The following is a 23,981-nucleotide window of genomic DNA, read 5'->3' as shown; positions in this document are numbered from 1 at the left end:
CACGGTGGCTCAGTGGGTAGCACTGTCGCATCACAGCAAGAAGGTCCTGGGTTTGATCCCTAGGTGGGGTGGTCCGGGGCTTTTCTGTGCGAAGTTTCATGTTCTCCCCATGTCTGAGTGGGTTTCCTCCGGGAGCTCTGGTTTCCTCCCACAGTCCAAAAACATGCTGGCGAGGTGAATTGGAGAAACAAAATTGTCCATGACTGTGTTTGATATAACCTTGTGAACTGATGGATCTTGTGTAACAAGTAACTACCAATTCTGTCATGAATGTAACCAAAGTGTGTAAAACACTTTTGTCTTTTAAAACAAGTCAGACTTTTAAGTGTCACATCATAACACAATAGATTTGCTGATTTTCTGTTTCCTCAGATGCTCCCTCCTGGCAACATGAGCCGCAAGTACTCCGCTCCGGGCCAGTTGTGCGCCAACCTGACCTCCTCCGTGTCCAACTCTTCTGCTACCTCTCTTGGGCCACGTAAAGGCTCCCTGTGCCCTACACCGCAGTATAGCTTTCCTCCTTCACAGTACAGTGGCCCATGGACCAGCACCTCTGTCACACACCCTCAGTCCTTGGGCCAGTTTCCTGCTGCCCCGGGTCCCCTGCAGGCCTTCCATATCAACAGCTTGCAAAAGTCAGTCAGCAATCCAGGAGGGCCCAACCTTAGGACTACATAGTGGCAGGTCTAGCCTGTATCTAGAGCATGATCATTTGGATTGGGGCAGTAACACAGACGGGCTGACACAAATGAATTGGTGGTAAGGTTGACATGGGTTCAGGCACACGTGTTGGGCTGTGTTGCACCTTTAAAGACGGTGAGAAGAGTTTTGTGTGATCAGCCAGGGTTTGTGCCCATGTTCTCCTGTAAATTGTGGAGATTCATCACCCCACAGCAGGCTGACTGACATGTTTGTGGGCGGATTAACTGAAAGAGGACAGAAATACTAAACGCAATGAGAGCAGTTTTAGTGGCCAAAGATGGTGACCATTTTCTTGTTTAAAAATCTCTGTTTGTAGTAAATTGCTTCTTTGCTTGAATGGATCCAACATTTGCACCAGTGGATGTGGCTTGCACCAACCTATCCTTTGCAAGTCTTTGGGTTAACCCTTTCTGACCGCTTTACTTCTTGCCCCACCCCACAGTCAGATAATGTGCCTGAGGACACTGAGTATTAGTGGTAAAGAAAGAGAGAAAGGCAAGAGGAGATGCCCTATCTCGTCGCTATATGAATCTGTTGCCAACCCAATGTCTGTGCAAATGCCATACAGCCATGCAATACTTACAGTAATGAAAAGCCCGTTTTTTTTTGTTTTTTTTCACAAAAAGTGGCCTTCAGTAGAGAAAAGGAGAACAGCTGAACCTAGGTACAGCATCTCTTTTTATCAATTTGGACATATTTTAACTTTGGTTATGTTTTAGTAAGATTTCCATGTGTGCCAAGGCCATTCAGCCACCCCCGATGAGTGACACTACAAAGCTAGTTCAAATCCCAGCTTGCTCGTCCATGTTCCTCCACCTCAGTCCATCACCTTTTTACATTTAGTGTAAAGCTAAGCCTTCAAGTTTAGCTTTACTCTGATCTACATGGATTTAACCATGCATAAAACATTTGCAAAGGAGTGTTTATGCCTCACTTTTACATTAACCCTTGCTGCTTCATACATCTATCCCAGCAAATTGATTATTCTGAATGTCAGAGATCAGTAGAGATTTAATTGGCTGTCAATCTGTAATGATGTATGACCTATGAGTCTGCTAAATTAAATCCTACAGCACAAAAACACTATATTTTAAAGTATTTGTCTCTCTACTGGCTGAATAAGTGTGCTGTTTTAATTTTTGGCAGCAGAAGTTATGTAAGTAAGCTTTAAATTTAAAAGACATTCTGAAAATTCTAAATCTATTCAGAATCTAGTTTTACTGTAAGAAGGGGGACTGGAGAGCATATTGGTGATTATATGGAGATTCAGTTAACAAGGTGGGGGTTCCAGTCTGGCTTGTCCATGTACATGGGCTGATGAAGCTTTAAATCTATCACCATTGTAACGGCTTTTATAATCATGAGTGCATTAGGGACCTCTTTGGACAGGTTGATGATTTGAATTGTATGTTAAATGAAAAATGTGTTCTGTACGGACCTTTATTTATCCATCATTTATTGATGTTGAAACACTGTGATTATTATAAATGTTGTTGGACAACATACGTTTAAAGCAATGGTAGAAAGGGTGAAATTGGGAGGGAGGATGATTGCTATTAGGTGAAGTAAGGCTAGCTATTACTTTCTACACAGCTTTATTGGAGACACTTTACCATTCTTCCCTTTGTACTTTCTCTTTGTATTAGATAAATGTGAATGTAAAATGGGTTCAATTAACATACTTGAATGACTGGTCCGTTTTTCCTCCTCCCCAGTGCCCAGTGAGTGTGCTGGAGTTTCTAGTGCCTTTCGTTATTATTATTATTATTATTATTATTTTCTTTTTTGCTTTGTTATTGGATGTTAAGGTAGCAGATGTGCTTGGTGTTGGAGTGCTGGTGAAAACCGTATACCTTGGGAAGACAATGCAGGGTTTTGTGCCAATTTTAACACCTGCTTAAAACTATATAATATATAAGAGAGGAAAAATAATGAGACTGGCACTGGTTGAAATGTGAATAAAATAGTCCCAACCTTCAATAAAAGATTAATACTTTGTTGACTAGTATAAATCTGAATCTATGTTCTTAGAATCTTCGCCACCTATAGTTTACACCTAACCCAAAAAATATATCTAAAATGTTCTAAATATAAACCACAGATACCAAAACTGCAAGACTCCACAATAATTAGTTAGCATTATACTAGAAATACTTTACATTGATTACATAGCGCCCTGCTAATTATTTTCTACTTTATGTATTGAACAAATGCCTGCATACTGCAAACTGATGCATACGTATTAGCCCAAACAACCTTAAAAATGTTATTTGAGCCAAAAAGACTATTGATTCAGCTGTAACAGTGATTTTAGAGCTGTTTTAATAATAGACACGTAGTATTATAGGCCTCTCCCCTTTAAAATAGAAAGGTTTGACATTTTAATACAAAAGGGCAGTGTTATCTTACTGACATATATACAGTGGCTAACCTGAGCACTAAACCTGTTTTTAGTCTGGTGTTTGGTAGTCTTAGTCTAATTCTTGGATTGGGCTGCATTGAACTGGAGTTAAGTACGTACACTAGCAATGATCAGGTTCTCCAGCTAAAGAAATGACTTGCTTGAGGGATATTTTAGATCCTCTGGTAACTGGTTCAGTATGCAAGTCAGCACATGCTTCCCACATCATAACCATTAAGGCTCAATTTTTTGGCAAAGACAGGTCAGTTGACTGCTTTGATCCACAGTGCTCACAGGAGGTCACCCAATCAGCAGAGTAGTGCGGCAGCCTTGTGTTGGCTACTCCGTAGAGTGCCTGAAAGAGAACGTTCCTAGCATGTTGAATGTTTTGAAACAGATGGATAAAAGAATTGAAATGACAGCTGATGAGTTGTGAGTTGTTGTTTTTAAGAAAAGGGCTGGGTGCCAGTCTATCACAGTATAATTATATATCGTTTGATGATAAGAATGTGTCACCTGATGGAAATTTGGCCTTACTATTAATATTGTGGCATAAACAGAATGATTTGTCTCAGAACCACTGCTTATCTGAATATCGATTGGTCAGCAGACAGATTTCATTCATACAGGACACCAACTGAACAAGAAGTCAAAAAGTTTGTTATTAATAGATATATCAGATTGTTTGTTGTGTGAATACCTATTAATATTAAACTATATTTTTAATAAATAATAAAATGACTTGTTTTTTACAAAATGTACAATTATTGTGATATATTTACGTATACCGATCATACATATGATGATCAGAATTGCGTTTATCAGCAAACCCTAACTTGGAGTCAATTGGTTATTCCTACATTATGTAAGACCAGTATTATAGCGAATATGACTGGCATCCTGTCACCAATGGAGTGTAGAAACTAGTTCAGTTTAGTAGGATCAGAAAGAAAGTGTTGAAGGTAGCACCTTACCATCACAAGCCTGCCGCTTCTCTTCTGTACTGTTTGATATGGCACTGCCCTTTTGTCGTATTTATGCTGCCCAAAATCCCTCATGGCTCTAAATGTATAACTTTCTGCTTGATTTACAGATGATGCCATTTTAAATGCCAGAAAATTAAGAAAAGCAGTTAGACAATCCCATGACAAGTCATGTAGATTAATCCTAAGATTTACTGGAGACACAGAACCAGCAAATAGACAGGTAAATCACAGCACCTAATCACAGTATCTGTAGACTGGCATGAGTAGTCAGTGCCAGGCTAAAAGTGTTAAAAGTGCAGTAAATCACTCCTTTGGTCATCTTGTCTAATGTTTTTTGACTAAAAAATGCTTGATTACAAGTTTGTAGTGCGTAGCTATCATTTGTTTGATATGCCTGATACCAAAAATGCTATAATTGACAAATCCAGAATAGATTAGCAACTTTAAGGTTGCTCAGGTGGTGCAGAGATAAAACATGTTTCCCCACCACTGCTCTGGAACCAGGCACCTAGACAGACATGATTGGCTATGTCTGGGGGTGGGAGGGCCAAAGGGATTTCTCATTGCTGCTTCAATTGTGGCCTCTGCTGGCTTGTCAATAACCCTGCATAGAGATAATGAATAATGGAGATCAGTGCGTGACACCATACGTGATACTGATCTCTGTAACAATTGGCTACTGCGTGTGTGTTGGAGGGGGTGTGTGTTAGGTACAGCCTTTTCTGTCAGGGTAGAGGTTTGCAGCAGTTGAGGGGATACAACTGGGTAACTGGATATAACTATATCGGAAGAAAAAAGGGGGAATGCATAAAAGGATTTTTAAAAATCGCAACTGTTGATTCTAATTGGCTAGATTCTTGTTCTTTATATTACTGCCCACTCCTAACCTTAAGTCCACTGATTATTAGCATTAGCCTTAGCAACACAAGTCTGCCAATTCTCTGCCAATGCTTTCCAAAATCCCAAATGATTCTTAGGTCAGTGTTTGTCTTTAGTTTATCTTGCCAGTCTATAGTTTATTCTTACAGGTAGCAGTCACATGACACCACTAGTCTAGACAGATGGCATCTGTAAGTAAAGAACAAAAAAAGTACTTATAGTTTAGTCTAAGTCCAAATGACAACTGTGTAGAGCTGCATTAAATCCTGTGTTTGTTGCATCCCAGTCAAAATCACACAGTTGTATGCGACAATAATATAATGTCCTTCACATGGAACAGACTTCTACACATTTTGATGCATACTACTATAGTAAAATTCTCTTTATTTGCTAAATTTAACACATGTAAAATTATTGAGTAAGTTATTGAAATATTATAGAATAATTAAAAAAAATTCAACCAGAAGTGGCCAAATGTTTGCATAAGTCTGTAGAATAGAAAATGGGGGGTGATTAATAGCAGCTTAAAATCAATAAGCACCAATGAGCAGTCAGTGCCAGACTCTGCATGTCAAATAAATAAATAAATAAATAAAAATAAGAAACCGAAACCTTTCTTCTGGTTTTATCTTAGCTAACTATCGCTGATAAGTACTTTTGCTTAGCCGTTTCTGATCACATCTGTGTAATACATCTGCTACCAGAAACGTTCAGGTATTACAGATCCTGAATAGATTAGCTATTGTTTACTCCATGTGGCTATATTACACTTTCTGTGTTTAATAAATGTTTTAAGTTTTAACTGCTTTCACTTAGTATGTGCACAGTGCTGTAACTCTAAATCTTAAAAAAAAAAAAAAAAAAAAAAAAAAAGCTGTGAGCAATCAAAATCTTAGAAATCAGACCAACTTTTCTCTATTTAAATACAAGTCCATTCACTTTTTCCATAAACAGAGCACGTGTAGTTCACCACAGTGATTTAGTAGCTGCAGTACTGAATATGCAATATATCTAACTGGATCCGGTGGTTCAGGAACTTGGTTAACTCAAATAGTTAGGATGAAAGGATTGCACACATTTGTATTATTGCTCCAACACTACTTTTCTGGGATGTTCACACTGCTACAGTCCTTTATTTTTATATTCCTTGTGTTAACATCATCACCTAAGCTTAGCATAGTGCTGATTTATGGAACTGCAGTTTAATGCACCACCTGATACATTTAGATAATAATAAACATGCCTGTCTTTCTGGGGGGGAAAAGATGTTGCATGCTACAGTAAATTGGTCACACTTTCACTAAATAAATAAATTGCTCTGTAAAGACACACTGATGCATTCATTTAAATAAAAGCAGTTAGCTGTTTTGTTTGAAGGTAGCGCTCCTGTAGAAAGATCTACACCAGAACAATGTTTACTTAATGCTACTGACCTGTCATTAAGTTATTTTGTTTTGTACTACTATCTGATTTCTTGTTTGACAATGTTCTCGCTACCATTTAGTGACTTCCGTTCAGTGTTTTTTTTTTTTCTCTTACACTATTTAACATTGTAAAAAATGTTGGAAAAAAAGTGAAATAAAATAAAAATCAAACAAAAACATGTAGGGAATGGTTGGCAGCATTTAACTGTATGTTTTGCACTACCTATAGGATGTTCAAGCTTCATATAAAGCTGCGCCTTGTGCTCCAATAAAACTATTTGTTACCTTATTTGTAAACTTAATAAATGAAATTCATTTAAATGAATCATGTTGTTTGACGTTGTAAGTTAAGCTCTGCCAGTGTCCCAAGAATTTTGGTTAAAGCTATGTTTACATTTATCATAATCTAATACAGTGGTACCTTGTAACTCAACATCTCCTAAACTCAAAATCTTCGAAACTCGACGCCCTTCGTCATGTGAACATGAGACGAATCTGCATTTGTGTGGTCAAATTTACTCTGAAAGCATCCGCATGTATCTGTGTTTATCTGGATTTTTCTCGTTTCACTTTTAAACTTGTGTTACAGTAGGGGTTCTTAGAAATTGTAAGAATCAGCTTTTGAGAGAGTCTAAAGCGCTTATCATTTAAAAAAAATAATGTAACAATGCATAAAATTTTTTTACGTAGAAACACTAAACATCTATTAATTATTACTGCTCATAAGTTCTCTATACTAATTAAGAAGCTTAAGGAAACAATAAAAAAGAGCAGGTTTTATTGTATTTTTGATTGATTTTTGACTTTTTTAATTGTATTTCAGTGTTTTTTATATTATTACTTGTGCTATTTTCAGTGTATAAGTGTCAAAAACAACTACATTATTTTACATTAGCCTAAAATATACACTAATCATGCATAACATTATGACCACCTCCTTGTTTCTGCACTCACTGTCCATTTTATTAGCTCCACTTACCATATAGAAGCACTTATTCTCAGCACTGCAGTGACAATGACATGGTGGTGGTGTGTTAGTGTGTGTTGTGCTGGTATGTGTGGATCAGACACAGCAGCGCTGCTGGAGTTTTAAAATACCATGTCCACTTACTGTCCACTCTATTAGACACTCCTTCCTAGTTGGTCCATCTTGTAGATGTAAAGTCAGAGACTATCGCTCATCTATTGCTGCTGTTTGAGTTGATCATCTTCTAGACCTTCATCAGTGGTCACAGGATGCTGCTCATGGGGTGCTGTTGGCTGGATATATTTTTTGTTGGTGGACTATTCTCAGTCCAGCAGTGACAGTGAGGTGTTTAAAAACTCCATCAGCATAGCTGTCCTATCTACTCATACCAGCACAACACACACTAACACACCACCACCATGTCAGTGTCACTGCAGTGCTGAGAATGACCCACCACCTAAATAATACCTACTCTGTAGTCGTCCTGGGAGAGTCCTGACCATTGAAGAACAGCATGAAAGGGGGCTAACAAAGCATGCAGAGAAACAGATGGACTACAGTCAGTAATTGTAGAACTACAAAGTGCTTCTATATGCTAATTGGAGCTGATAAAATGGACAGAGGCCTGGGTAACTATTTTGTTCTATCATGTATGTGGTTGAATGACAATAATGTGTGTAGAAACAAGGAGGTGGTTTTAATGTTATGGCTGATCAGTGTATGTAGTTCCACAGGAACGCATGAACAGGTTTCTCGACATCCTTATGGGAAAAAATACCTTAAAACTCAACAGCTTTTAAAATCAATGCCACTTCCAAAACCAACTGAAGTTGAGCTTCAAGGTACCTCTGTACTTGTTTATTCATTCCTAGGTGTCATCATACAGTAGTTATATCATAAATTAATGTGCGTTCTAGCCCTGCGCTCTGCATCACAGTGACTCACCTGGATTAAGAAGTTGGAGGAAATGAATGAATGAATGTTGTTTGGCTTTGAAACCAGAGCTGTGTTGTTACTGCTGTGGTTTTTGTAAAAGCTGTGTTCTTACACATCATAGCTTGGTACTCATTCACTCATTGGGTTCATTCATTGGTTGCTAAGGTCCTGGGTTGTCTGTGGTAATGTTTGCATGTGCTCCCTGTGTTCTTATGTGTTTTCTTTGGGTACCACTTAGTACCCAGTGGGTAACACTGTTCTTATCAAAATGAAACAATAATGAATAATATTTTTTTGGTAATTATGATGCCTATGATACTAATTAAGAATAAATAAACGTTTCTGATGGTAATTGGGGATATTTCCATCTTAGACGTATTAGTTCTATACAGCGAATTAAAAAAAAGGCCCTACGGGGACAAAGATTAAACCCAGGTGCCCAGAATTATGGCGGTTTGTAACATCAACCCTACCTGCTCCACCAGCCAAGTGAGGCACTATGAGCTACTACTTGAATGATAAAGCTCTAAAGTTGCTTTACACACAGCAAAGGACTGCCTGAGCATAAAATGAAAGGGGTGATGACAAGAATAGAATGGGTGTTTTTCTCAGGTGTTTCTAAATCTGCAAAACTGACTAATGGTCCTAATGCTGAAGGTATTATTAAATAATAATCCGATTCACAGACTTGACAAAAACAGGTGGGAAAGTGGCTTCACTGCATCTTGGGGAGTTAATTTTTATGTAGTTAACAGAAGGTAATGCAGTGATGGACCATGGACCCATCTGACCACAGCACTTGTTTAGACAGACCTTTAATCCATTTTAGATTACCTTGGGCCCAGAGAACTCTATGCAATTCTGTATATGCAGAACATTTCTGCATAAAATTGATATTTTCTCTTTGCATGACAGTTTCAGGTTGCATTGACAGCGGTTTGCAAAGGTCTCCCAAACCCATCTGGCTATATTTTTAAGGATAAGGTGTCACTGAAAGTTCAGCAGTCACGGACTCTCACTGTGGTTCATTGGGGCCTAGAACTTTAGACATGGCTATATAACCATTACAGCTAGATTTCAACAAAAAAAAATTTCTGGTTGTATAACATGTTTGTATAACTGTGTCTATACATGTTTTAGTAAATGATTCTGCAGGGACTGACAGGCAGACAGAATAATTCTAAGAATGGTTTATTGTAACATAATTGCTCAACAGCTCGATGCATTACATTTAGATTCATTCAATTCAAGCAGCACCACCACTTAGCTGCAGTGTTACTCCATTAGCATAATGAGACTATACTCTGCTAAAATATGACAATAAAGACTGTTAAAGTGCCTTATAAAAATATAAGTGTGATTTTAAAGCATAAGTCGCCCTTTACACTATGAGCCGTATATATTCACTCTTAAACAACAGACTAATACCTGTTTATAAATATTTACCAATGAATTACATTCAGCCTAACAAAGTACCATTCTCCAAAACAGAAGTTATATTAATGTCAGTTGACCTACAGTCTTCATTATAATGTTCTCACTTTCTACCTCGCTTTGTATAAAGACATTATTACATATATATATTTTTGGTTAACAGTCGACACCTTTACCAGCCTCTCATGTGACTCTACTATTCTATTCATTATCCGTATGATCATTTCAAGCATTACTTGTTACCACAGGTTATAGATCAGTTCTATATGTTTATACATTAAGGACAATAACCGTATTGTCAGTGACAGTAATCAGGTCTGCAAAGCAATAAAAGAATAACTGGTGTTGCTGTTTCTCGATTCTATTAAAACTGAGCAGGAGGGTTTGTATAGTATGAGCCTTTTTGATCTCTGAACAAGCTTTTCTTGAAGAGGTGATGAGAAATTAATAGCTGGTCATCTTAGATTATGCAGTCCATTATGTGGATCTGTAGGCTGTCCAGATCTGGGAGGACCTCATTACATTTAGGACATGCATGTTCTGGAATATTCTCCTGCTGCTGCCAGTCAACTGAAAGAGAGAAGAGACAAGAGAAATGTAAACACTGCAGCATAAGATGGAAATGATTATGGAGTAAGCATACGCTTACGTGTCCTGGCATATTTTACAGTCATATCTTTTTCATGACACTGTAGATTCAGGGATATCTCAGTGGCATAACTTTCAGGTTTTACACCATGACAGCTGAAGTATTTGCAGTTATGGATGTTTTGGCATATACTCAGACAAATGTTATTACATGTGATAGTATGAGTGATAATTGCAGCCTTTTAACCACTTCATATCATGCATAATGCCACACAGTGGTTGAGGTACTGGACAAGTAATCGGAGGGTCTCTGGTTCAAGTCCCACATCTGCCAGGTTGTCAATGCTGGGCCCCTGAGCAAGGCCCTTAACCCTAAATTACTTGGCCTATATATTGTTGCAATTTAAGTTATTTTAAATAAAGCTGACTGCTAAATGCTGTGAATATAAATCTAATATAAATATGGTTTCTGAGGTCCTCGTGTCCATAACATCTGGGTACTTTTAAAAGTATTTTGAAATAGTTGTTTCCTATTTTAAAATAATAGTCCCCTGAAATAAACTGGAAACCTGTCCAACTGATGTGGAAAGTAAAAAAAATAAATAAAAAAGTGCTAAATCCTAAATTGCTTTTTGTTCTTGTATCTTACAATAACAAATACATAAATGTAATCTTAAACATCATGCCATGGGATTAAATATAACACAATAATTGCATTTACCAGTAGTAGTAACATGACACTGTTATATTATTTCTTTGAATACATTTACTTCAAATCTTCAGAGTAAGATTTGGCAAATCAACCAAGATGACATTGTACTGTCTTCTTTATGCATGTACCAAGCAGGCCAGTAACTCTGGAGTTAACTGTATGCACAGTTACAATAAGACAATTGTAATGAATTACATGCCCTTAGCATCTTACCTCTGCCTGCCTGCAGGTGATGAGGTGAGTCCCCTGGATTTGCTCCCTGAGACACATGTCTTCTCTGCATATCACTTATACTCTGCCTGTAAACCAGTAGCAGTTTTGATTAATGCAGTAAGAGGGAAATAAAATAAACTACCTTTAACATCTCCTCTCTACATTTCAAAACATATACGTTATATTTAGTACATTTCAAAATTCGTTTTAAACAGATAGTGTTCATTAATCAAGGTCGTGCCAAGTGATACATACAGTTTTTGTTTTTTGGTGGTGGCCTAGTGTAACAAACTACTGTGCCACCTGAGTGCTTGAGAATACTTCTGCTGCTACCCAACACAACTATAACTCAGATGGACAATATAATAAACCACACTTCCACTACCTCCACCCTTTTTGCACTAAATAAGTTTGAATACGGAAGAGAAACACACGCTGCGTGTTATGCACTGTGTTTAGGCTTGAATTTGAGTTCGGGTACCTGCCCATGGACTCCATCTCATCCTGCAGCTGGATGTTCTGTTTCTTAATGTACTCAAGCTGAGCAGCCAGACGCTCCTTTTTCTCATGAATTTTCTCACGTGCAGCTCGTTCAGCATAGAAATCTGAGGAGTACACCTCCGCCTGTAAATACACACAAGTAAGCATCTCAACCCGGCTGACACCTCAAAACTAATCACGCCAGCAATTTCTCACATACCTGTGCCTTAAAAACAGAGACTGTCTCCAGCTCCTTTTCTTTCTCAAAGATCTCCTGCTTCATCGAATCAATCTTTTCTTGTTTATCTGCCAAAGCTTTCTCCGCAGCATCCAGTCGGGTCTGAAGATCAGTGTACTCTGCCCGGGATACGCTGCCCTGAAAACACATGAGCAGTGTATAAGAACTCAATTTACTTTTTTACCAATCAGTGCATAGGCAAGACATTTTAAAACAAAATTACATTTTAAAACCAGTCAATAACCAGTCAAAACCAGACAAACTCCCCTACCCACAAATGCTCAAGTAGAAAAGGACACATATGGCAGAAACCAGTAAATATTGTGGTTAGCAGAAGCAATTTATGTGGGTCTAAAGCGAAAAAGCAAAGTAGTAATTTGTACTAAATTGCTCATGTAAGTAGGGCAAATATATTAACATTTTACTTACTCTTTTATCAAGCATTGATTTTACGAATTTATAATATTTTATTTGATAAATAACTAAACTGAAAGCAAATATATACAAATCAGCCCCTATTGTACAATATAACTGTTTCACCATCTTCAATATTTTCATGCACCAGATTTGTTTTTTAATAAAATGCAAAAAAGTGTCATAAAATAGCACTGTCTTGTCATTTGTTATAGGTCTGTATTTGCCACTGGAGTATGCAACGTACTCAAGATGATTTTAACTAGCAATGGGATCTGCTAAAGAATTCCAAGATATACATTGATCCATTGTTTGCTGCTCTCTTATTTAGGGGTCACTGTAGCAGATCTGGTGCGCATACCAGACTTGCCCAGTTTTACGCCGGACACCCTTCCCGACACAACCTCCTATTTTTATCCAGACTTGGGACTGGTACTGAGGGCACACTGACCTGACTGAGGTGCATTTCTCAATGGCTAGGCTGTTTCTGCAACCCCTCGGATGTTAGCCAATCATACTGTTCAGCCGCCAGACTGGACAATAGCGCCACTGAAATTCAAACCCAGGATCCCCCATTCTCAGCGGTAGTGGACAAACGCACTTTACCACTATGCCATCAGAGCACCCACATTGATTACCATGTATTACCTTAAAAATATCACTTAAAGGTTCTCACTTTCCTCCTGCCCAAAACAAATCTGTGCCGATATAAAACAATTTAAAATCTTATCAGAGGTCTAGCCGAAAAACTTAAAGCACCGTTAATCACTTCTATTTCATAAATAAAAGCTTCATAAATTCTCTATTTTCTATTACAAAAATACAAAAACATACATCAACAAAAACTAGTATTATTTTGTTGTTACTATTGTTTAGGATTAGCATAAATGCAAAAAATTACCTGTTTTTTCTTTTTCTCTTGCTGAAGTTCATTATAATCCTCAAAGAGCTTGGTGTAGGCATCCTTTAGCTGTGTCAAGTTATCCCTGAAAGGGCAGAGAGAAATTGTAACTTACAAAAACAAGTCAGAGTAGGTTCTACTCACATATCGGTTCTCTACAGGGAGTTTAAAAACATTATTTTTCAAGTAATATTTTACACTCATGCTTATTGAACCCAAACATTTATGTATTATTTTTTATTATTTTTTATCACCGCTTTATACTGGTCAGGGTCACAGTGGGTCTAGGTTCCCCGGAATGATTGGGTGCAATGCAGCACCCCCCCCCCCCCCCACACACACACACACACACACACACAAACTACATGTGATGTACATAAAACCATAACAAAAAAAACATTACATGGCTTGTGAGACATGCAACATAGTTTCCCCATTACTTAACCAAACTGAACAACAAATCAATGATTCCTAGTGCTGTTTCAGGGCCCAAACATAAGCATGTGGATTCCAGTCAAATCTGGATAAGAGTTTGTGGCTTAACCTAGGGTTTCAAAGACTGATCCTTAGGACAGAGACAAACAGCTGCAATAGCCAAATAGATTAAGAACTTTTTTAAACAGGGACAGTCTTTATAAAATGAAATAGTTAGGAAATGTGCATCCCATATGGAATTGCAATTTGCAAATATGCAATTTTACTGCATTATACAATCAAATAATAATAAACAAATTTTTTATTGCAGTTTCTGTCTATATTTCATGACATGGTAAGCACTTTTTAAAGTATTTTACTCTGTTTATTATGAAGCAGAATAAGATGTTTAAGTTGCAACATGACAAAACAATACATCTTGGATCATAATATCACTGACCTAAAAAAAACAAAACAAAAAAGAGCCAACTCGTCCTGATCAAATGATATTAAAATGTCAGTAGCAAACTGGGTCAGTTAGAGAAAGTGAAACAGCAAATTGCTTAATATGAGCCGAGCAAAGCAATCAACTTAATCAACAAGGTGTAAAGGTACAGAAGCACAAAGGAAACCAAGACCATCACAAGCTTCAGGCCTACACACGCACGCCTCTGCTAATTCTCTTGTGTGTACACAAGAGAGAGTTGTTAGGTCTGAATTACAATCTAGCGTTTAGTGATAAGATTTTAAATGTCATGACAACAAACAAATGTGACCTTTATTCAAGCTCACAGAAGCAACATATGTAAAACAGAATTAGCACTATTGAAGCAAAGATTAAAATCTGGCAGTATAAATGAAGTGCAGTGGTCTGACCTTTCCTCCTGAGCTTTCTTCTGTTCCAATTTGTTAGCAGCCTGCATGCTCTCCAGCTGGACCTTCAACTGGTCATTCTCAGCCTGCAGCTGTTGTCTCTCACCCAGCTGCATCCTCAGTGTGCTCGTGTCCTGCTCCAGATCCTTACACCTGTAAAAAGTCCCTACAGCTATGTTATCACAGCTGGTGTAATCTGATGGACCAATCAATATATTAAATGACACAACATGCAGTATAACTCTGTCATTATAGTAATTTATGGTAACTAAATGTTATGCAACAGGAGTGGACAAGATTCCCTAGACCAGATGCCTAAGAAAAAAGAATATTATGAACCTCTGGTATTTCACAACTCATTAAAATAAAATGCCTTATGGGCAATGATGAATACATTTATAACATAGTTAAATAATAACTATGTAATATTCTGCAGCACAGCACTGACTTTTTTAGTCTCGCATTGTAACATATAGAATTCTCACCATATAAAACCAGTCATAGTATAGTATTTGGAAAGAAGAATTAGTAACAAATTGGAATTTAAAAAAGTTCTAAGGATATGGAAAACAAGTCAATTAGCACCATCACCTAGCTACAATTGATGAAAGTCTTGGTCTGGCCAGTGGCCACACATGTATGTGAAGTCTGGATACTAAAGAGAACACGTGTATCAGAAAACTGATGAAAATTTCATGGAGGATGATGACGACCACTGAGCAAGTTTACAAGGCGGACAAAACCAAAACCTACTGAACGACAATAAGTCCCACAGGTTACGTCACTTTGGGCAGGTGATGAGGCACCCACATTACAACATGCAGTCTTACGACAGAACTTGTGGAAAGACCAGTCTAACCACAGTAACTTCACAAATTAGCTAATTTTATGTGTGGCCATGACTTTATTGGAATATAAGTTAGAGTATGTTCGTTAATAGTCAATAGAAGATTTAGTCCTTCAAGCCAAATGTATTATTTCTGATAATGTGATAAATAATTAAAGCAAGAGTAATTTTATGTTTAGCATGTGTGACCTGTCCTGCAGGTTCCTCTTCATGTTCTCTGCCTCATCCACGTTACTTTGAGCCTTCTGCAGATCTTTAAACAAAGTCATCAACTGAGCTTTCAGGTTCTCCACTTCCGAGGCTGCCTGCAAAACACACCACTGTCTCTTTATATTTTCTTTTTATTATATTCAGTGTTTTTAAAGTACATCCTAGTATTTACATTAAACTGACCTTAGCTGTGTGCTCCTGTGAGCTCTTGCTCTGTGTTTCCTCTGAAGTAAAGAGTAAAGATGTTTGGGTTCCACTTTCACGGCTGGCTTCCTTCAGCTCCAACTGTGCAATCCTTTAGAAGAAAACATGCATTACCATACATGTGCAAATAGACTCTAAGATCTAAAAGAAATGTTGACATTTTATTGTATACCAATATATTTTGCAGGTCTGCAGGTGTGCAAATTACAGCTGAAGCCAAATGTTCACATACACATTTTGGTGACATTTATGTCATGGTAGACCGCAGGCTTTAATGACCATGAGGCCAAGTACAATATTTTCCATACCACCAAATAAATAATGGCTTTCGTTATTGCAAAGTAGAGTCATAACATATACACACAGATATTCTAAATACCATATAATATAATGTATTATATATCATAATATAATGACCTATTTTCAAGCATTTTTAATAAAAACAAAAACTAACTTTATCTTTTATGTTATGTTTGTGTGTGTTTGACTGAATATACAGTTTATTGTTGCAAACTAAAATGCTTGATTTTACAGAAACTATAAGTAGACTGGTTCCTGTTTTGGGTGCAAGTAATGGCCTTGCTGTCTCCTCTTATAAACAAGTTACCCTAAAAAAGCCCTGTGAGCTCATGTGAATGAACATGGGCAGCTAGCACCCACCAAGCCAGCTGATCTATCCAATGACATTACATAAACCACAGCTTGTACAGGAAAAAGTGGGTGAAAGCACATGTTGACCACAACAAAGCAGCAACAACCTTGGGCATTACAGGAAGCACATATTTTATGTATTTTAGGATGTGGTAGTTTAAGAAAACAATTAAATTTACTTAGGTAAAAGTCAACATTGCAGGTGTATGTTTCTACCTCTTTTGTGCAGCAAGCAGTTGTTGTTGCAGTTGCTCCTTTTTCTGGGTCTCATGTCTCAGAGACTGGAGCAGCTGGCTCACTGTCTGCTCCTCTGATTCCAGTCGTGATGCAGCCATGTCAGACTTACTCCTGCACAAAGACACAACAGCGAACACATCATATAAATAAAGCATCCACATACACTAGACAACTTGTGAGATAATAACTAAAAATTTTAACTGTTGGAATAGTGGTTCTCATTCCCAGCCTCTGTGACAAAGGCCAAGTAAAAATTCCAAGATCACAGTACTGGACACAGCTTAGCTTACAAAACAGCGGGGCTGGTCAAGGGATAGGAAAACATTAAAACTGGACTTCTTATAAATGTTATAAAAGATTTACTGCAAAATCAAGTAAACTGAGAAATTTCATTTATGCAGACCAAAGGGTTGCCAGAACTGGGATTAAGAAATAATATATATTAGTTTGACAAACATACATGCTGGATTCGGGAAGGTCTTTCTGAGTGGTGGGCAAATCTTTGGTAACTTTCATCTCACCCTCCTGGAAAAGCATGCAGTAGATGCACGTAAATGTATGCAAGTACAATAATCCAAATATTAGAAATGAGACATTTTATGTGTCTGTTTTTGTATCCTTACTGCAAAGCGAATTTCAATGAAGGAATCTTCTGGTGATCCCTGATTTATCTTTAGCTGCAGTTCAGAGTTTAGGGCCACCAAATCATTCTTCTCAGCTTGCAGACGGGTGACCTGACTCTTTAATGCCTCTAGTTTGGCCTGAAGACCAGCACCTTCATCCTAGAGCATTAGCACTATTAATTTCATACAATAAACTCTATTCTCTATATTCTCTATAAACTCTGATAAAGGTCATTTATCAGCTCCATATTCCTCTACACTACACTTAGCAAGAAACATTTACAGATAAGAAGTCTCACCTTCACAGCACCAGAATGGTCTTTCTTAAGTTGTTCATTCTCTGCCTCCAGTGCCTGCACTCTCGCCTTGGCCTCCTCAAGCCGACTCTCCAGAAAACCTCTCTCCTCTTTTTGCTTTTCCCTCCAAGCAGACAGACCCTCAAATCTCTCCTTCATGGATAGGTTAGTCTGCTTAAGGGCTTCTGTGGGGTTACCAGATAAAAGTTTATTGAGTTACTAAGTGTCAGTGTGTGTTGGGCTTGAGCATGGGCCCTTAACCGTCTCTGCTCCAGGGGCGCTGTACAATGGCTGACTCTGCGCTCTGACCCCAGCTTCCACACAGGCAGGAATATGCAAAGAAAGAATGTCACTGTACTGTACACCTGTATATGTATATATGACAAATAAAGGCATTCTATCAGTGGGTCAAACTAGCCATAGTTAAATGGGCACAGTGTAGTCACCAACCCTAGTCAATCATTATTACGAATGATGAATTAGAAGGTCATACAACAATGTAAAGTGGCATTATACGAATTTATGATATTTCCAGAATGAAATCATTGAAATTCCAAGACATACGATGACATGTGTCATGTCTCCTCCTCATGTAAATTTTTCACGAGAACATTTGTAATTATTGTAGTCACTTTAAAGTCTAACAGCTACCTGTTCATGTGCCGTTTCTGTTATTTTGTATATTCATATGGAAGGTGTACACACAAATGAGGTGTACCCAAAATCTGCCATGGGGATTTGACATTTGTGTTAATAATTACCTGCAGTGTTGTTTGTACCAGTCTAGCTACACCCACCTTTGAGCTCTCTGTTCTCCTTGATAAGGCTGTTCATCTGCTGAAGGGTCTCCTCTTCATGAGGTGCACCTGAGCTTTGAGACTGAGAGGGGTGAATGAGATCCCCATTCACCACGGGAATTCCCGAAGCCATTTTACCACACCGTACTTGCTAGAAACACACGACACAAACAGTAAAGTCAGAACCACCATGACTCAAAACATTGCTTAACTTAACCGACAAAAAGAGTCGACTCCAAGATGATCCGAGGTGAGCAGACTCAACTCAGCTGTTCACAGACGTGCTGATCTCAGTGGCATGCGTTTCACGTTACAACCCTGATCAGCTATTACATTAATGTTTCACAAGCTTAATCATGTTATAGTAAGAACCTTCTATAACTGTAGTAATTATTTTCAAAAATGACAGCGACTTGTTTCGTTACAGCACGTTTTATAGGCTTTAACCTTCACTTTCGTTTCTTCCATAGCCTAGTCAAGGCATTCTTGCACAAATGTTCGCAATTAGTTATATAAAATAACAACAACAAAACAGACTGACTGGGATAAAAATGAGAAACACAGTTTGATATAATTATGTTAACACCTTTATAAGAACACAACGTTTTACCAGTGGATATTTTTCAGTGTTTAAATCAATAACTCGCAACAGTTTTGGTATTCGTCGCTAATATTTAAACATATTTGAAATACTATAAAGAATAAGATACGTGTTTATTAATAACTTAATACCGACACTTACCAATGCTCACTTGTTTGCCTCAGTTGCTGTCTGCTCTTGTTTAGGAAATGTGCCGTTTCCTGGTTCTGACGTGTCGTATGCGTTTTTTCAGTAGCTCAGCGATTCGTGACTAGCACACTTTTACAGATCAACAAGCCATACACATAAATCTGAGGCGACACCGAGAATGAAGCAAATCAATCCACCCTATTAGAAATCTACCAAAAAATCTACGCAGCAGCAATACTGGATCAGCTGATCGTGACGAAGCAAGTTGAAAGTTTTTCCTGCCGTTACTCGTCTGTCCTATGGGATTTCCTTCAGTCTGTGACCTTGCGCCTCCTATATACACTCACAGCCGCCACGGTTTTCATTTTTATAATTTAAGCTTAGGTTCTGACAGATACACCTTATCATTTTTTCAAGTTACATGGTACAACACTCTGGCAAGTCATTTTATCCTCAAATGTTATAACGCAAGATCCATCCGTGTGATGCAGTTCAGCTGCTGAACACATCAAACAAAACATAACAACAACAAATTATGATGATGTAGTGACCCCACACAACGGGCGGCACGGTGGCTTGGTGGGTAGCACTGTCACCTCACAGCGAGAAAAGTCCTGGGTTCGATCCCTGGGTCCTTTCTGTGCGGAGTTTGCATGTTCTCCCCATGTCTGCGTGGGTTTCCTCCGGGTGCTCCGGTTTCCTCCCACAGTCCAAAGACATGCCGCTAGGCTAATTGGAGACACTGAATTGTCCCATAGTTACCTAGCCGCTGGGATGCACAGACCAGTGCACTGTAGTGCCGGTCCCAAGCCCTGATAAATAGGGAGCGTTGTGTCAGAAAGGGCATCCGGCGTAAAACTGTGCCAAATCCCGCCGGCGACCCCTAACGGGAAGAAGCTGGAGATGCCGACCCCATAACCGAAAAACGGGACAAAGGCTAAGGAACAAGCAGAAGTGACCCCACACAACCTTCCACATTCCCGTTCTAAAAAAAACTAAACTAACATCAGGGTGGAGATTTCTAAATCGGCTTGATGGCTGAGATTTTGGTTTGCTTTCATCCTGACATTAGCTTTCTACAGTTGTCATACATTATGTGTTCTTGTGTTGCTTTAATCCAGTGGTTTTCAAACTTTTCTGCAGGGCCCCCCTTTTGTAAATAAGCATATTTTTGACACCCCTTCCACTCCGACACACATACATATATTTTATTTCCAAACTACACTTTAATTCTGCATTATATATCTATAACTTGTCCATCTTATGCTAGCAGTGCTCAAATATGCCTCATTCATTTGCCCTTGTTGCTGGATTTGGGCAGTTTATCCTATTCTTCATGGCAAATCCTCTCGAGCTCTGGTGTCTTCCAGGTCACCTAGGCGTTGAACTCCCATTCACAGCTCGACCCATGTGCTACTATTGACTCACATGAGGCAGGGTGGGGCAACGACTCAAATTAGTCACACCTTGGCTCTTGTGATCATAATGAATCACATGTTGGCTGGGTGTGTCAATGACTTTGAGGACCACCTCATTAGAGGTTAAATACCTGGGAACCCCCATCAGCTTCTAGTACAGAAGATGCCCTTTGGATGAGAAAAAAGAAGTTCAGTTGCCTTTAACTCAAGCACTTAAGACAAATGTGCTGTTTTCAATTTATTGTTCACATTTAGGTATTAGGCTGGCTATATCTTATGAATGCTGGTGTACTTGCCATGTAGTGTTTAATATATACACTAGATGGCGGTGACTCCATACTGACTAATGTCAGCCAATTACAGCCAAATGGGATATACCAAATACTTAATACTAAAGATACAACATTTCCATCATTTTATGTGGCTATGAATTGTTATGAATTAAACTGTATTAAATTAGAGAAATATGCAATATACCCAAAGCTCATGTTGACTGGTGGTAGCAATTAGGGTACCCAGATAGCAATTGGATGGTTGCTGGTTCAGGCCCCAACACTGCTAGGCTGTCATTGTTGTGCCCTTGAGCAAGGCCCTTACTAAAAATACCCAGTATCAAGTTATTACCATGTTAGCATCATTGCAACATTGTAGACAAAGCTTGCTGTTCTACACTTACTTTTATGGCATTTAGCAGGTTTTTTATCCAAAGCGACTTACAGTTGTAACTGCATACAAAGCAAACAATTGAGAGTTAGGGGCCCATAAGTGGCAACAGTGGCAGGTGCGGTGGGACTTGAACCAGCAACCTTCCTGTCAATAGTCCAAGACCTTGCCCACTGTCAAACCTTAACAGGCAGTCATATTCTGTTCACTCAACAGTGCCTTTCATTGTGCCTTTCTGCCATAAATGTCTGATTTCATCTTTGCACTGGATCAAGCTTTGTTAGAAAGTCCATTGGGTTTTTACTGACCATGGCCCAACTTGTCCAGGAGCCCATTTTGGCTGGACAGCTTTAGGAGATTCAGTATTGTGCCAAGCTTCTTCTCATTAAAATGATTAAAGCCCCTGTGATCCCGTGAACACTCAAAGCGTTATATGTTGTTTTATTTTCTTGGCATGATATTTGCTTTGCCAGAGTTTAATAGTTTAACTTTATCGCTTGTTTTTTATCCTAACAATGTGGTGTGGACCCTTATTAACTCAGGTGTGTGACTTTTAAAACTGTGTCCAAATAATTCAGTTTGCAACGGGTGGACTCCAACTGGTTCTAACATCTCAAAAACAGTTCTACCAAACAGGATGTAAATACTAATGAAGTGTTTCAGTTTTTATTTATTTATTTTTTTGTTAATTTTTAACTCTTAAAACACGATTTCACTTGCTTTAAATATGCTTAAATATGTGCTTTGGCAGGCTTTGTAACATTGTCAAATTAAAAACACTATTTCAGAAAAACTGGGACATGGTTCTCTTGAACCTTTATTTAACTGACAAAAACACACAAAAAAAATACTTTTAATATTGTGGCTAACCAGCTTGATTGAATTTTGTAACTCTAAACATTTTTTTTAGATTGATGCCTGCACCACTTGAAAAGATGAGACAGAAGCAAAATAAAAATGAAAATTTTACAGAACATTTCAATTTTAAAATGTTTTAAAATATAGAAAATTGTAAATTGTAAGGTGAGGGAATCATGATTCAGTGTCTTTGAAAGCAAAGATGGGTTGTTGCTCTCCACGTTGGGCCAGATTTCATGAAAGAATTGTCAGTTAATTTAAAAAAAAATTCTTGATGGAATATTGCAAATATTTAAGGTGTTTCACCATCTACCATCTAATGTTTTGAAAAGATTCAGGGGATAAAAAAAAAAAACTCTGTTTGTGTAGGGCAAGGCCAGAAACCATTGTTAAATATATGTAGACCAAAAGATAGTGAAAACATGACTGTGGTCAGAGGGGCCCATGTTTCAGATCAATTTCTAGAAAAATGTATGAGTAGTTTTCTTTACCAAAGACAAAGTCATCAACAAAAACCAACATCTGTCATGGTATGGGGTGCACCAGTGTCCACAGCATGGGTGACTTGCATTAGTGTGAAGGTACCATTGATACGAAAGCATATAATGGGATTTTAGGGAATCACATACTGCGTTATTATTATCCATTGTCATTTCAGCAAGACGAAGGCAGGTATCATTCTGTGTGTGATACAATAATGTGGCTATGTAAACTTAGATTATGTGTGTTATACTGGCCTGCCTGCATGTTAAAAATGCATCATAAAAAGCACACCCAAAAGAGCGTATCCCAGCTTTTTAATGGGCGCAAGGCACACAGTAACACACCTGGACGGGGCAATTCACCTATAGGGCAATTCAGTGTCTCCAATTAACCTGACTGCATGTTTCCGGAAACTGGAGCTCCCGGAGGAAACAGACACGGGGAGAACACGCAAACTCTGCACAGAAAGGACCCGGACCGCTCCGCCTGGGGATCGAACCCGGGACCTCCTTACTGTGAGGCGACAGTGCTACCCACCGAGCCACCACTCAAAATCAGTAAAATAAAATTAACTAACAGTCAATAAAATTGTCAGTTAAAACAGCTTAATAAATAAATAAGTAATAAATAAAATTTTAATAAAATACAAGGGTGGTATGAGTGTTGGGTGCCTTTTTCCTTTTTTATATTATATTTTGTGTTATAAATTGTTTTTTTTGTGTTATAATATCATGTATAAAATAATTTATAAAATTTATAAAATTAACTAACTAAATTTTTATAAAATTAACTAACAGTCAATAAAATTGTCAGTTAAAACAGCTCAATAAATAAATAAGTAATAAATAAAATTTGTACGAGGGTGGTATGAGTGTTGGGTGACTTTTTCCTTTTTTATATTACATTTTGTGTTATAAATTGTTTTTTTTTTGTTATAATATCATGTATAAAATAATTTATTGTGACAAATATTGAGCACGTATTGTGAATAATTTATCTAATCTTTGTATAACATAATTGTAAAGGAAAATTACACAAGCTGAAGCACATCTTACTGACCCAAATAAATATCATTATGGCACGAAGTTTTACTTAACTGACCCTCTAATCTTGCCATAATTTGGATATAATTTGTTCCTGACCTCCTGAGTAAAGTAATTTGGCATGTACCTTACTGAGAAACACAAGCCTGTACACTGAGGAATGAAGCGTCTGAACCGCTGGAGTGAAGCCCCGGGGGTCGCGCTTCTATTGGCTGGGGTTTAACTTTGGGCCCATCTGATTGGCCCCACACAGTTGTTGGGGTGGGGGTAGGGGTGCTGTTTGATGGACTAAAGGGACAGTGCAGACGGGGAACTGCAGACGCATCTATTGCGCAGTTTTTAATGAACTTTTCTGTTGG

General features: G+C 38.1%; 2 protein-coding genes across 10 annotated transcripts in view; one reads left to right on the top strand and one right to left on the bottom strand.

Annotated features, from left to right (window-relative positions):
- Positions 1 to 3,749, top strand: part of wnk1b (WNK lysine deficient protein kinase 1b) — a 136,650-nt gene extending 132,901 nt beyond the window's left edge. For 7 of the 9 annotated variants that reach the window (XM_062995224.1, XM_062995177.1, XM_062995199.1 and 4 more), the window contains one exon: positions 373 to 3,749. In XM_062995224.1, coding sequence (XP_062851294.1) covers positions 373 to 678 — 306 coding nt within the window. In that variant the 3' untranslated portion in view covers positions 679 to 3,749. The remainder of the gene's footprint in view (positions 1 to 372) is intronic. The other 2 variants (XM_062995214.1, XM_062995208.1) reach the window with 1 other exon arrangement.
- Positions 3,750 to 9,470: 5,721 nt separating this feature from the next.
- Positions 9,471 to 19,232, bottom strand: optn (optineurin). The gene is made up of 14 exons (XM_062995147.1): positions 19,170 to 19,232; positions 18,428 to 18,578; positions 17,634 to 17,815; positions 17,335 to 17,493; positions 17,172 to 17,236; positions 16,691 to 16,822; positions 15,803 to 15,914; positions 15,599 to 15,714; positions 14,566 to 14,715; positions 13,276 to 13,360; positions 11,943 to 12,098; positions 11,724 to 11,866; positions 11,243 to 11,328; positions 9,471 to 10,299 (listed from the first exon to the last, which is right to left on the bottom strand). Exons 2-14 carry the CDS (start codon positions 18,558 to 18,560, stop codon positions 10,190 to 10,192), a joined length of 1,629 nt encoding a protein of 542 aa, XP_062851217.1. The 5' UTR covers positions 18,561 to 18,578; positions 19,170 to 19,232; the 3' UTR covers positions 9,471 to 10,189.
- Between the last annotated feature and the right edge of the window lie 4,749 nt (positions 19,233 to 23,981).

This window comes from Trichomycterus rosablanca, chromosome 1, assembly GCF_030014385.1.
Source record: "Trichomycterus rosablanca isolate fTriRos1 chromosome 1, fTriRos1.hap1, whole genome shotgun sequence".
Taxonomy (NCBI): domain Eukaryota; kingdom Metazoa; phylum Chordata; class Actinopteri; order Siluriformes; family Trichomycteridae; genus Trichomycterus; species Trichomycterus rosablanca.
The sequence above is the reverse complement of the archived record's forward strand: the minus strand, read 5'-3'. Positions and strand labels throughout refer to the sequence as shown.

Bases quoted from the DNA above. Each gene is read 5' to 3' on its own strand.
- optn (XM_062995147.1), bottom strand. From the start codon at position 18,560: ATGGCTTCGGGAATTCCCGTGGTGAATGGGGATCTCATTCACCCCTCT. The intron at 13,361-14,565 runs GTCAGACCACTG...CTGCCCTTTCAG, and splicing joins AAGAAAGCTCAGGAGGAAAG to GGATAACTTGACACAGCTAA. The intron at 11,867-11,942 runs GTATGTGAGAAA...GTGTATTTACAG, and splicing joins TCTCTGTTTTTAAGGCACAG to GCGGAGGTGTACTCCTCAGA.